This window comes from Centroberyx affinis, unplaced genomic scaffold (assembly GCF_046629955.1).
Source record: "Centroberyx affinis isolate AG114_WGS23_722 - 3 ecotype Tasmania unplaced genomic scaffold, CSIRO-AGI_Caff_v1 ptg000291l_1, whole genome shotgun sequence".
Lineage (NCBI taxonomy): Eukaryota > Metazoa > Chordata > Actinopteri > Beryciformes > Berycidae > Centroberyx > Centroberyx affinis.
This window is the reverse complement of record NW_027278970.1, coordinates 230738-245276: the sequence shown is the minus strand read 5'-3', so window position 1 is coordinate 245276 and position 14539 is coordinate 230738. Positions and strand designations below refer to the sequence as shown.

General features: G+C 43.3%; 1 protein-coding gene across 1 annotated transcript in view; it reads right to left on the bottom strand.

Annotated features, from left to right (window-relative positions):
• ddah1 (dimethylarginine dimethylaminohydrolase 1) overlaps positions 1-14268 on the bottom strand; it is a 60174-nt gene extending 45906 nt beyond the window's left edge. Inside the window, exon 1 of the mRNA XM_071514983.1 lies at positions 13961-14268. Coding sequence (XP_071371084.1) covers positions 13961-14254 — 294 coding nt within the window. The 5' untranslated portion in view covers positions 14255-14268. The remainder of the gene's footprint in view (positions 1-13960) is intronic.
• Between the last annotated feature and the right edge of the window lie 271 nt (positions 14269-14539).

The window sequence follows — 14539 nt, the reverse complement described above, 5'->3', positions numbered from 1 at the left end:
AGACCCCATCCAGCCTCAGTCTACTTAATCTAGCATTACTTTAGCTGTACTTTAGGTTTAAAGGCCATGATACATGAGCATCTTTGTGAGACACTGTAGAAGGGATAGACTGTCTGCAGCTAGGAGAAGAATCAATACCTGGAACAAAATGGATATGGATGATAGAGAGGGCTTAAGGAATTAAATTAGCATGAAAAATTACTGTTGAACACTGTTACTGGCAAAGTAAAGTGCATCCTTAGCTGTATTCTCTCCTCTTCTCCCTGACTGAGCAGTCCTACTTGTGTCCAGCTCGATAGTGTGTGTGTGTGTGTGTGTGTGTGTGTGTGTAACTGAGCAGAACGGGAAGCAGAGAAGAAGTGTGCGTTTCTTTGAGTATGATGGTTGGCGTGAGAACAGACTGGGAGCGGACATCACACCACACTGTGACGGCCCAGGGCAGACACAGGAAGCAACACACACCTCCCTGCCCAGCCCTGCTACCTGCCCTGCCCCTCCGCACCTTACACACACACACACACACACACACACACACACACACACATACACACACGCATGCATGCACACACTAACTCATATCCATCATCCACGTGCGAATGCCTACATGCACACGCACACACACTCACACGCACGCACAAACATACACACACAGACACACGTTTAACTGCTTCATTTAAATCCACTGACAAACTGTACACAGTGTACACAGTGTACACAAGATTCAAATATTACAGAGGTTCAATATGGTTTAAGGACAGGATACAAAAACATTAGGCTATCTCTCCATTACACAGTTGCTGCTGCAGAAACTAATCAGAGTTCTGCTAGTTCATTTGCAATAGTTGACAGTTTCTGAACATGTCCAAAGCTGCCAAATACAAGGATCATCAGTTTACAAAGATACCCAAGACCTCTGAAATATGTAGCTATGGACTGATACTTGGTCAGTTTGCCTGACAAGACTTGCTCAATGTAAAATGGGCAAAAGTATCTCAAGACTAAGCAGAACTCACTGCTCTTCAGTGAGGTAAATGACATCAGAGGTGTTGGGAATATTGGTAGAAATATCCTCTTAAGTGACTGTAAACATAAACATGAATGCAGAAATACATACAATATAGTGGTAACATCCCTCTGAAAGCTGTAATGGCCTAATCCACAATTTGGCCATGTGTAGCCTGTACCTTCAGGCTGCCATTTTAGTGTGCGAACTAAATGTCCCCTTGTGAGACAATAAAGACTGATTGATAGCAGCAACACACAGAACAGATGCAGCACAGACACACACACACACACGCACAAGTTACACTTAGGTGCAACAGCTGCAGCAGACAAGCACACGGCTCCCCCTCCCAATGGCCTACTGTGCTCCTCCTGACACTCTGAGAACATTGTGGCACCAGGTCGACACATACTGTAGACTCCTGACTCACTCTCTGACCAGCCTGGAAACTAGACACCTGGGTCTCACCTCCTGTGTCTCACAGTGAACGGACTCACACACACACACAAAGAAATCAGGCGTGCGTGCAAATGAAAGGAAACGTGTAATTATTGAAAAACACACAGACAAATACACTTATAATGGTGAATACACACATACATGAAGTGAAATAAGTGAGTCCAACATGTAGCCAGTTACAACTGCCAAATGTCTTCTTCATTATTCTGAACTGAGAGCAAAAAGAAAAAAAAAAAAACTTACAATGGGATTTAAAATCTATACACATTCTCGAAGACTTTAAAAATCGAAACTACAGAATCTTCACACTTGGGGGATTTGCTCTCTGTCCAAGATGTTGTAATGTAATTTTATTTGCCAGGATCCTCCGAAACACAATATCATTAACCATGACCATGCTAATCCCACTTATGTCAAATTGCCCACTGATTCGAGAGTCTGACGTTACTTTCCTCTAACGGAACGGCCAATCACATTAGCATAGAAGCACTACATTGTCCCTCCAAGAAACAAAGGGTAAATCCACATGGGTACAGCAGAGCCTCAAATTGTTTAATAGCTCTCATTACTTAGGCAAGATTCACTCACTGTTAAATTCAATTTGCGCTGTGCCCTCTACTTTAGCATGATTAAAAATTATTCCAGGAACCACATTATTCAGACTGAATAATGAAGCAAAAAAATAAATAAAAAATGCTAATTCAGAATGAGGCTCTGGAATAAAACTATTGCTCCAACGTCTGAAATAGATCACTTTCATCAAGGACCGAAAAGTAGGCCTATCCAACAGAGCAGAGAGCAGAATAAGTTCATACAATGACAGGAACAGGCAACGCTTGCTACACACCATGATGGATAGGGCAAATATTAAAAGCAGGCACGTGAACGCATGCTCCAAAGACAAATTTTTCATATGAGTGATGAGTTCTAATCAGTTTGTGATTGGTGTACATGTCAACAAATGTGATACAGAACGCCGCATTCCTGTTCAGATTCAAGTCAGATCTCGATAAATCCACAGCCTACTACAAAGAGTTTGCCGGGAAAAGAGGGGAAAAAAAAAAAAAAAGATAAGAGTAAATATTGCGGGCAAGACACGAGAACACGACAGGAGAGAAACGACGACGGGGGGGGAAAAGTATAAACCGGAGCTGCCGAGACAAATCGCCCCGTGTTCCCGTCAGAGAGATAATTTTGAAACAATGTTGGCTCGGCGTCGTGAAGTGCGAAGAGTCAGGCAGATGTGAAAACAGTGTTTCACAAGGTTCGCGTTCGAAACGGAGTGTGTTGCCGAAAATATGACCGAGCCTTGCATTAGCTTGTCCTCCCAGGACGCCGTCCAACAAAAATGAGACTGAAGTCGACATGCGCCTGGGTATCTATATGTGAGCGGACAAGATAGATGGTTAGATAGAGGAGGAAGGGGGGGGAGTCGATGCAGGGTAACGTCTGCAGGTGCGTGCTTCTCTATGTGTGGAATTTAGTATACATTCACATGCATACCACTGTGGGTTCGCCCTGTAGGTGTGTGTCTGTGCGTGCATGTGTGTGTGTGTCTTTCCCCCCCCCCATTTAAACAGGGTTAAACCAGAGACTTTGTTGCTAGTTGTACCTCCCAATGACTATGAGGCTGTGAAAGGCCAGTCTATTTTAAGCTGTGCGCTGGAACGGATGTCGGCTTCGTAGCGATGTGTCGTTGAGCCTCAGGGGTCTGGTTCACGATGGCTTAATCTTGACATGTAAATACAAAACCCAGCCCCTCCGAGTAATGGGAGGCGAAGGGGTGAAGAGTTTATAATACGCTCAGTGTCTGCGGAGGCATGGCGCTCGGAGGCGGCCCGGCTGGAGTTGACACGGTGGGCCTAAAATTACAGTAGCTCTTAGAGGAATTTCTCACAATGGGAAAGAGCAGTGGAGCACTTCTGGTTGGAGCTCCTTAGATGGGCAAATGTCTCAGTGCCTCCAAAAATCAGTTATCTTGACCCTGCTGCCCATGAACACCTTCAAAATGTACAGTGTCTTATCAAAAATTAATGGACGCAGCACAGGGACACCAGTTGCCTCAAACACAAGGCCAGTCCAGTCAATTCTAAACCTTTACCAGAGGTGGCAGTGCAATAACAGCACCTGGCCTAGAGAGAAAAACGAAGGCTATTAGGAGTTTGTTGTTCTTCAGCGGCAGCAATGAAAGCTGGGAACTTAACCGTAACTCTCAACAGAGCTGACAGACAAGACTGATGGCTAATGGCCTGCGAGACACAGAGGATTCTGTTTGGCTCTGCATCTCCCTGAATCAATGGAGTTGATGTTGGCAGTTAGTATCTTTTATGGAGTATAGGGTGAAAGAGTGAGAACAAGAGGGAGGGGCTGAGATAGTAGGGAGGGAGGGAGAGAGAGAGAGAGAGAGAGAGAGAGAGAGAGAGAGTGAGATTATAAGAGCCTTGTGGAGATTTATCTCAATTAGTCCTGACTGATTTCTCTTATGTTTACAGAGCACAGCAGAAAGTGGCAGAAACAATCATGGCATTAACACTGAAGCGTCTATGTTTGCTGAAGTGAGGGTCACTACTGAGTAAACTAATGCGTGCCTAATGCATCCATCCATTCCTCAGTATCTGGAGCTGTTCATTGCACACTCCGCCTACACATAACACCTGTCAGTTCTATTCAATCAGAATAAATTCAGCCAATGTGCCCCAAGCATGCACCCTATTACGAATAAATGCAGACAGACAAGCAAACTATTTCAGAACTGAGAATTTAAACCAAGATGTCACTGTTACTTTTTCAAGTTTCATACCTGACTTAGCAGAGTGGAACTCCAAAAAGCTTTAGGGTGACATTTATTAGCATAGGTTCAATTAGGAAGACTTCATTCACAAATCTATCACCTCTACATTTCATTAACTACTTCCAGCCTAATCAATTAAGGCTACATCTCTTTGGTTCTACTTCATTCACAAATTAATCACTCTGCCATTTCATTTACTACTTATTATCCAATCAGTTTAAATCTCAAGAAAGCAGCGTGCCTTCGATTTGCTTAAGCTCCAGCATTTCCACACCTTCTCTCACACCCATTTGGGTGCAGCCTTTATAACCTCAGTTAGCTGTTTCTGTATGTCACTGTCATTCCAGTTGCCGCTGCACACCACCACCATTTGCATACCCCCCCACCCCTTGTGGGGTTATGGGGTTCTTCTCTCTGTAACTGGGCAATAGCTTCAGACGGAGTGTACGCCAAAATTTTGATCAATGCTTTGATTCATTTAAGTTTCTGAATTCATGAACTTAGTCTCTCTTGATTGACATATCTTTCATCATTCTGAACAAACCGAGATTCCTGATACACACACGATGTGTCTCAGAGTGCCAAGCTGTCCCTGAATCTATCTCCACTACTCTTCTCTCTCTCTGCCCAAATCATGGATGTGATCAGGACAGCCGACAAAAGACAGAAAAATGGAAGAGAAAGCAGGAACGCGTGACATTTTTTTTATTAGAAATGAATGGGACTTGTGTCGAAAAACCGGAAACCCTTACACTGACAAAAAAATAAAAACCCCATCCTTGACAAATGGAGGTTCTTGTCTAGGCTTCCACGGCACCCCCTCTGACCTCAGCGCGACTTTTCCCAACCCCACCATGCCTGGCCCTCTTCCTGTGTCTTCCCCTCCTCGCTCTCGCATACCAAGCCAGACGTTCACACACCCCCGGCGACGGCTGAGCGTGACCCGGTCATCCTGCGGGGTTGAGAGGAGTTCCTGTTCGCAAGTGGCCCGCAGCTGTCTAGCAGCCTGCCGCGCTGCGCTTGGGCGGTGGGGTTTGGGGGCGGGTGGGTGAACTCCGGGCCAAAAGGGGGGGCAGGGTGGGGAAGGTCAGTGTGGGTTGCGGGGTGGGGGGGGAGAGATTTGGTCGGTTCACGTTGCGCTGTCTTTACACAACCCTCCCTGGTACACATGAGAGGCGGGGGGGCACGCAGCACGTGTCGCCCCGACTCATACAGGACGCTTTGTGATGAGAGTGAGACGAGGCGAGGAACAGACAGACAGCCTGACGAATACAAGAGGAAAGAGGAGGAAAAAAAAAATCTGACTGTACTGATTTCATGCTTATATACTTACAATATTCCATTATTTAAGTAGCCTGGTTTTGGGTGGACACATGTAAATGTTATTAAGCTCTGATTATGAGAAACCAGGTTAAGACGCCTGGCTTTCTCCAATATGAAACCGTTTATTGTGGAATGTAAATACCTTATTCCTCTCACTTTTTGTTTTCACTGTCTGCACACACTCCAACTCTACTGTTATTATCAGAATCATTATTTCTTTCTCCTGTATTGGAAGTAACCTATATTGCTCAGTCAAAGAGGGAAGGCAGGTTGATTCATAGCAACAGGGATACTCAGCCGGGCTGCAATACCCAGTATATGAAAATGGATGAGAGAGACAGCAGATGAGAGCGGCGGGGACACTGCAGTGGAGCGAATGAGCGTGCCAGACAAGGAGTCAGACAGACAAACAAGTGAGAGGAAGGGCAGGTTAAATGTGGTAGGAATGTGACAGACAGTTGGGGAAGGCACGTTGACCCCATCCCACATGTAACTGGCGGGCTTCAGCTCTCCTCTTCCATTTCCCCCTTCACACACGGATGTCAAGCCCCCCCCCCCGACGGAAACCAGGTCGGTTCCGTGAAGGAAGTCATATAAGAGCAGGGGAGGAGGAGGATGGCGGGGAATCCGCATCTGCGGCCCGTCTAGTCAAAACAAGGCTTCTGTGCTGTCTGGTGTTACTTTGGGGCCGACTCGGTGAGGCATGACCGGAAAGGGGCCCGCACGGACACATAAACTCAGAGGACTGGGCCTAAATATTACGTCTGTAAAAACGTGACCTAAATATTGTGTCTGTGGAGCAGAACTTTCCATCCTGTTTCCAGACTTAAAGTGCCACCTAAGCCTTCTACCCCTGTTATGACAGATTTTACTACTTTTTTACGACTATTATTTTCCACAGACACAGTGAGCGTAACTTACAGTAACTAACTACTGCTTACAGTAGTGTACCATTATAAGACTCTAATTGTAAGACTGGTACTTCCAAAGAGGTTAAAGTACTTTAAATCATTCTGTCTTCACAACATTTGAACAGTACTGATAAAAGGGGTCAGGTTTAGCCGGATTTTAACTGAAGCTTATTCAATCAGGCTAGATCGACCATCTCTCCTGTGTTAGCTTGTTCTGAACTTTAGTCTTATCTCTCCAGTAAAAATGGTGGCAGAAGATAGAAAAAGTGAGGGTGAAAGATTGGGAGGGCATTCTGCTTAAAGGCAATTAACTTTGACTTCGCTGGCAGAGCGACAGAGAGACAGCCACCACAACCTGAGGTTCATGATAGAAATGGTGAGAGAGTCACCCAACTGCATCAGGCTACTGATAAACACTTTCAAATGCCTGGAGGGGAGCCAGAGCAGTATGAACCAGATTACCAGACTTCAGCCAACTCACTGCTTGTCATGGCTGCCAGGTTGAGACGTGAGGTCCATTTATCACCACTGGTGGCACAGAAAGTAATACAGCTTTTGCTACAGCAGTCATCTTCTGTCAGTAGAATCTATCTATATTTTTCTGTATGGATGTAGGCTTAAAAATCTGTGTGTTTTTTAAATCTATTGTCTATTGTTAATTAAAGACATATTTCACCTTGGGATATCATTTTCATTTTCGAGCAGGCTCACCTCAACATGATTCCACAAATATCCAACCTATAACATTAGCATTAGCTGTCCCCCGGATGCGTAGAATCAATTATTGTAAATGGGCAAAAATAACTGTTTGTATTAGCATGAAGTATGATGTTCAGTCTAACAGAAGCAAAATGAAAGCAATCAAACAGTTAACTGGTGGAGCGAATACTGGTGTCTGGCTGTAAATACATCCACATGCAGATATACAATCCAAAAACTACAAATCTTATGCTGAGGCAAAAAATAAATAGGAAGACTGGGCTTAGATCAGCACTCCTGTTCTGAAAGTCTTTATGCATACCTAGCACTCCTACTCCCGAGACGCTTGATAATACAGGCCCTGATACTGAAGCAATCACAAGGGATCACCTGTACTGTATTGGCCTCAGTAAGACTAACCATAAGTCTGCTGAGCCAAGACTATCACGACTTTCTAACTCTTTCAATTATGCTCTCGCTGCCCTTCATTCCACCTACCAGCTCAGATATACAGTAGAGCGCATTGCAATGGCAAATTGGGAAGTTATCTGTGTTTAAGTCAAAGAAAGGTAAGGACCTCTGAGAGGAAAACTCCTTTTGTGCTTTATCCAAAGCTATTAAGGGCCACTAAATGGAGCTCAACTCAATGGTTTTTAATGTTCAATAATTGGCCTATGGTGGCTTTAATAGTTTGCCTTAATTTGACTGATAGCCAGTGTCTGCAGCAAGGTTCTGCCTTCCATCTAACTATGTATTTTCTTATCTGGGTCAGGGTCACAGTGGCAACAGCAGGCAGAGCAGCCTGGACATCCTTTTCCCCTCCAGAACCTCCTGGGGAAGCCAACGTGCTCCCAGGCATGCTGGGAGATGACATCCCTGCAGCATGTCCTGGGTCTACCTCCTAGGTGGGTGAGACTGGAACCACTTTAGCTGGCTCCTCTGAATGCGGAGGAGCAGCAGATCGACTCTGAGGACCTTATTGCTGAGCTCTTCACCCTGTCACGGACAGTGAGCCCAGCCACTCTGCAGAGAAACCTCATTTCAGCCACTTGTATCCGCGATCTCATTGTTTCAGTCACTACCCAAAGCTTTGCAACCACAGGTGAGAGAGAGAACGAAGACTGACTGGTAAATTAAGAGCGCTGCTTTGTGGCTCAGCTCTCTCTTTAGCATCACGGTCCTGCATTACTGCAGCTGCTGCACCTAACCACCCAATCTCCCAGACTCACAATCCCTTTACCCTAACTTGTGATTAACACCCCAAGATACCTGAACTCCTGCACATGAGGCAGCTGCTCTCTCCCCATCTGAATGGGACAGGCCACCTTTTTCCAGGAGAGAACCATGGTCTCAGATTCGGAGGTGCTCACCCTCATCCCGAGCATTTGACACTCAGAACCACCTCTATGTCTGTTGCTAATGGCAAGGTTTGCAAGGTCAATCAGAGCAAGTAAAAACAGTTTTTAGCCTTTCAAAAAAACACGTTTGAATGGCACAAGGAATGCCAGCAGATCAAAACCTGCTATAGCGTATCTACAGTTAATAGTGATGGGACTTTGCCAAAGGGGTTTTCAAAGCGTACAAATATTCAATACTATGCTAATTGAGTTGTAATTCACAGAGTCCATCAAAATAGATCAATAAAGCCTCAGAAAAAGAAAATTATGGATGAGGGACTGCTGCTCAATATAACAGCCTGGAAATTACTTAATGAAGACGCTTAGAAACAGCCGTGCAACTCAGACACTTCTGAGTACGAATGGTATGCCACACTAACAATGAAACCCATTGTAAACTCATCCACACCAGATCTGCACTACACTTCCTTCCTGCAAATCTGAATACTTAAGCACTTTTTTTAAGATCAGCACATTAATAGGCTGCTTGATTCACCCGTTCAAATTTTAGATAATTTAGTTAGACAGTGAATGTTAGCCTGTTTGCACTGGGAGGAAAGTCTCATGATATCCACGAATTATGAAAGCAGCTCTGCAATTACTCATTTTCTTAAGATGTAACAAATTAGTAAACTTGCAGTTTTTGGGTTTTTTTCTTTTTCTTCATACAGAATAGATGGGTTAGATGAGTCTGAAAATACTGAAAACCTGGGAAAACACATACAAAGTACCTTCCCTTGTTTGCCCTACATGTTTCCCTATAGGCAGTTTTCTAATTTCCACACTAATGATTAAGGTCAGGAAAGGTGACAGGGAAACTAAAGCCTATTCAGCACTAAAGGCCAACTTCCACATTGCAATTGTCAAGTGAGGCATACTATCAAAGCCCCATGCACAAAGACACATCTCAACTGCCATTTGCAATACATGTTTAATTTACAACCGCTAAATAACTTCTTGCCCAGAATTTCAATACCTTACACCATTTGCAGATAAGGAAATATTAATAAAGAAGTCCACTGTAATATGAAGTAATATGAGTCATCTTTATTATCAGCCTAAAATCTCTGAGTACATCAAAATTGGCAGCACAAAGAGGCCATTAGAAACGTGTTGGACAGAAATTCAAAGTCTTCACCAAACAATTGTCATTGCATAACCAGTGGCTGACACTGACTGTTGGTCAGTACAGGAGTTATGTAATTACATTGCACAAGGTCTGTGTAATTACAGACAAGCATACGCTGTCAAATGAAAACCTCGTAACTCCTATTTTAGTGGTTTTGTTTTTACTTGAATTGAAAGTGTGCACGATCATTAATGTGCTGAGTAGGTTTTATGACTTAAGACCCTATAGGGCTCATGGAATACGTAAAAAATTCATAAATGCTTTCCTGTCAGTCTGAGAAGAAAGGAGTTTCTCCCTTAATTCTGAAAAAGCTGACATTTTGGAAATACTTTGGTGTCTCAGCTGAATGCAGCAATACTAAAGCATAAAATATCAATCAGGCTTACTTGTGCAGTTTTTGAAAACAATCTCATCCAAACATTTTTCCATTATGATTTCTCGATGGGTTCACAGCGAACGACAGACTAAAGGTCAGCTGACTTTATCTGCAGCTCTGTCTCCACCTTAGTGAGCAAACAGTTACAGCTCGCTTTGGATAAATGAGTAAACTAATGCTTATTTTGGAGAAGTTCACTTTGGCTCTTTGTTGGAGTGTTTTGAGACAATGCTGTAGTCTGTAGTACACGATAATGTATTCCATTTAGACAAGCGTTTCCTCTATTAGAAAAGGCTTTTAAGTCACAGCCTAATGGATAGGATATTCCTGTAACCTCTGGAAATATTTCATAACTTACTCCATCTAGTCTTATATTGTTCAATAATGAGCAACTTTACGATGCATATATTCAATTATAAAGAGCGATGGCCTCATCCTGTGAATGCAGAGAGGTAGGATGATCAAATGCTGTGAACAAATTAATCTCCCCTCCAGTGACTTCACAAACAAGATTTTCAAACAATCCTTGCAATTTGAAAAAAATAGCAGTAACAAGTGATTCCTACCAGCAGAGATAAGTACAGCTCTTTATGCTCACATCAGTTCCCCTGCAGTATACCTGAACCTTATTTGAGTGAAATATTTCTAGTACTCATTCACAACAAAGGTCTCAACCCTGACAGTCAATAAATTATTAACATTTCTAAGTCCAAAGTTTCACTGGCAGCACATATAACTGAACCAGACTAGAATAAACTAACCTGTTTTTAATGTTTTATTACAAATTCAACATTAGAAAATGTGCTCAATTGCCTCTAACCTTGATCATGTCTGTATGACTCTAAACTGACTTACAAAAGTCAACTAATCTGGCAAGCTGAGCAGGGGTGCAGTGACAAGCCCCTCATGTATAAATGAAACTGACTGAAGCTAGCCTCATACATCTTAGCAGTAAATTGGGAGCCACAAATGAGGGACTGAGAGGGCTGAAAATATAGGAATCAAGGCAGAAAAAACAGACCAGGCTCTGACCAACCACGTAGTAGATAGAAAAGCCATTCCTTGATAGTGGGTCATTAATCTTTTAGGTTAGAAAACAGACTCATCCAATTAAAGTCACCCTGGATGTTTGTCGATTCTTCAGAATCAATCTTGACTGTCCTGACTCTCGGCGTAATACTGAGCTAATAACACAGTATTAACATGCAGTGTTGTGCTGTAGCCTCATCTACATGCAAGTCTGTCGAAAAGTCAGAGGTAATTATGTGATTGAAATCAACCCCCGGCACTCAATCACCAGAGAATGGGAGATGTTGATTATTTCAACACAGAGGCGTCTGAAGCTAAGACATGAAGCTAGAGCCTTCTAACACAGCGGTATAATTGTGACTGGCGAAGCAAACAGTTTGGCTGAACCTCGGGGGAGAAAAAGCATTCGTCAAGCCTAAGGGGAGGTCATTGATCACACAACTGTAGTTCACTTATTCACCTTCACCACAGCGGGATTTATTCCAAGGGGGCTGATGAGAAGGAAAATTGCTGTTTTCCCTTAGACTTTCCATCAAATCTCAGGTAAAAGAGGATGCACCTGATGTTAGTAACATTTAACTTCAAGTGAATTATGAGGCATCATTGGCGCTTTGTAAGTGTATGCACTATTCTTACATTATAACATTAGAAAACGACATGTATGCCGATGCTTTATGACCTGCAGTATGATGCAGCGAAGCGATCTGACTGGTTTGACGTGTTACAGGCTGGAACATGTCTGACCTGCTTATTTGTTGCTATGCCAGTTCTTGTGGTAACTAGTGAGCTAGTTATCAAAGTTTGAAGAAAACTTTTCAGACTGTACAAGCTTTGGTAATCATTGTATAAAAGCCATAACACCCATTAGGATGTTCTTTACATTGACTATGGACACTGTGGTGATGCTGACAGTATTTGGCTACATCTTGTACCTACTTCAGGTGCAAATGTTAGGATGATGAGACTAGAGGAAAATGATGAAAAATGCACTCCTCTCTCCATGCAAGTAGAAGCATTTATTAGTTCAACATCATGCATGCAACAGCATGTATCAGGGTGTTGACAACCACTATTGACAAGGAAATTACCATCCCTATTCATCCACCCTCAAATCACCCCATAACCTCAGCTGTAGAACAAAGCATTTATGCCCTCTTCACTGTACACACTGCCATTCTGTTGATTTTTCACAATGCATCCTGCTGGACAGGGCACTTCAACTCAAACGAAGACAATGAACCTTTGTTTCACTGAAAATTATAACTCGTTTCGAATAAAACGATCCAATACCACTGCTGCATACCTTGCAATTTTAAGCTGAGATAATAAAATGTCACATGCATTTTCCAAATCCAACTGTGATCACAGTCAATTTTAACACTCTTGTTTTTGCAAATGTATTGTTCATGTTCTGCACAGACTTTGCCATTTTTAAATGTCATGACAGTCGTCAGACATTTCCCATGAGCAGAATTTGGGTCCAAACCAAACCACTGGTAATGCTTTATGAAATATCAAAAAAATTCAAATCTGAGAAAAGGCTTCAGCAGCATCATGATGATATATCCATATTTGCATGCAAATGTATATTGCACTACTTGCCATAAATGAAAACTCTGTGCTGGGTGAAGGTAGCAGCACAAAGCTTTGCAATCAATATCTTTGCCACTGGTGAGGCTGGGGACCATTAGCACCAGTGAGCCGCGCAAAGTGACTCTGATGTGAAATGACAGGGGCTTTCACAGAAGCCGTCCTACCATCTCTCATTGTCATTCACACACACACACACACACACACACACACAGCTACCCTCACTAGGCAACCAAAACTGAGCGCACACATACCATTGTTTTGTTTTCAAAATCCTCTTGATTCATTGATACATCCAGTTTTTTTTTCTGGACAGTTAGGTTCATGAAGTCTATCAGTTCATAAAGTATGTCTTAATAATAATAAAAAAAAAAATAGCATGATATATTGGCAAGAACATACCACAACAAAAAGTAGATCTTGCCATGCTTCCTAATCAGCCAATTTCTGTGTAACTGGGTGCTGATCTACTTTTAAAAAAATCATCCCATGAAGTCTTATGACAACCTACATTCAGTATGAAGTGACAGCTGACAATAGCCTACATTACCAAGATACATTAGCTGTGAAATATAGAAAAATGTAATCTTTAAACTGATGCCCTGCTATGGAAAATGCATGGTGCAGCACAAGTCCAGGACACAAAGGGCATTGACACAAATCGTGATTTAGGCTTCTTCCATCTATTGACTACTGGTCGTCTTTCATAGGGCGTTGCCTGATGCCTAATCACCATATCCCTTTGTATAGGCTGGCGCACGGTTACATTGTGGTTATATTTGATCTCGGTATGGCACAGATGGTGACATTTACAGCCTATCAGGCATGTAGAGGGGGGTAAACCCGCCTAAAACTCAGTTTACATCTCTTTTATTTGCAGAATAGAGATGACTTATCTTTTTAGGACTGGCATAAACGCTGATTATAAATATTAGTGTGCATCATTGTTAGAAGTAGCCTATTAACGTAAATGAGATGACAAATCACTGCTTTTCTGAACAACAAACTGATTTCTGTTTATGTTGGTGGTTGTGAGATGACAATAATGATCCCCGACTGGAGGTCAGATAGTTACTATTTACCACTAAAATATCCCTGCAGCTTGTTTATCCCATGCCAAAATGAGCAGGACGGGCAGCAAACCATTGGGGGACTTAACTAGCCTGCACACTTAACAAATCAAACTTTTTTATTATTATTATTTTCGGTGTATTGAGTCATGCTGTGAAACATATGTTGACACTTTCCCCTACCTCTCTCCTCCTGCTCTCTGCCCCGGGTCTGGTAATGAGCGCCGTGTCACCGCAGACCACGGCCGCGTCCTCCACGAACACGCAGTCCGGGAGCGCCTCGTCCGCGGGGAGCTCGACCACCTCCAGCCCGAGTCTCCTCCTCAGGACCTCGACGTACGCCTCATGCTCCCTCCGCGCCTTGGCCACGTCCACCTCCGACTGGCTGCTCCTCAGCGCTTCTTTGGCCAGGGACGTGGGGATACCCCGGACGACGGCGTGGGTGAAATGACCAAAACCTGCCATTAAGCCAGCCATGTTTTCCTTCCCGTAGTTGGCAACCTCAAATCTGGAAAATAGCCTAAATACAAAGGAAGAAAAAAAAAAAAAGAAAAAAAACCTGGTAGAGAACCCAGCGAATGAATGAGAGGAAATACTATCAGTTAACCCGATACTGGCCGGCTGGCTTGTTTGTTTGTTTTCCCTTACTTTGTTGGGGGGGGGGTTATTCTTTATTTACAGTAGCCTGCTAAATAAAGTGTCAGCCCCGCTCCGGTCTCCAGGCGAGCGACAGCGCTTCGGTGACGCGCACCGACCATCACG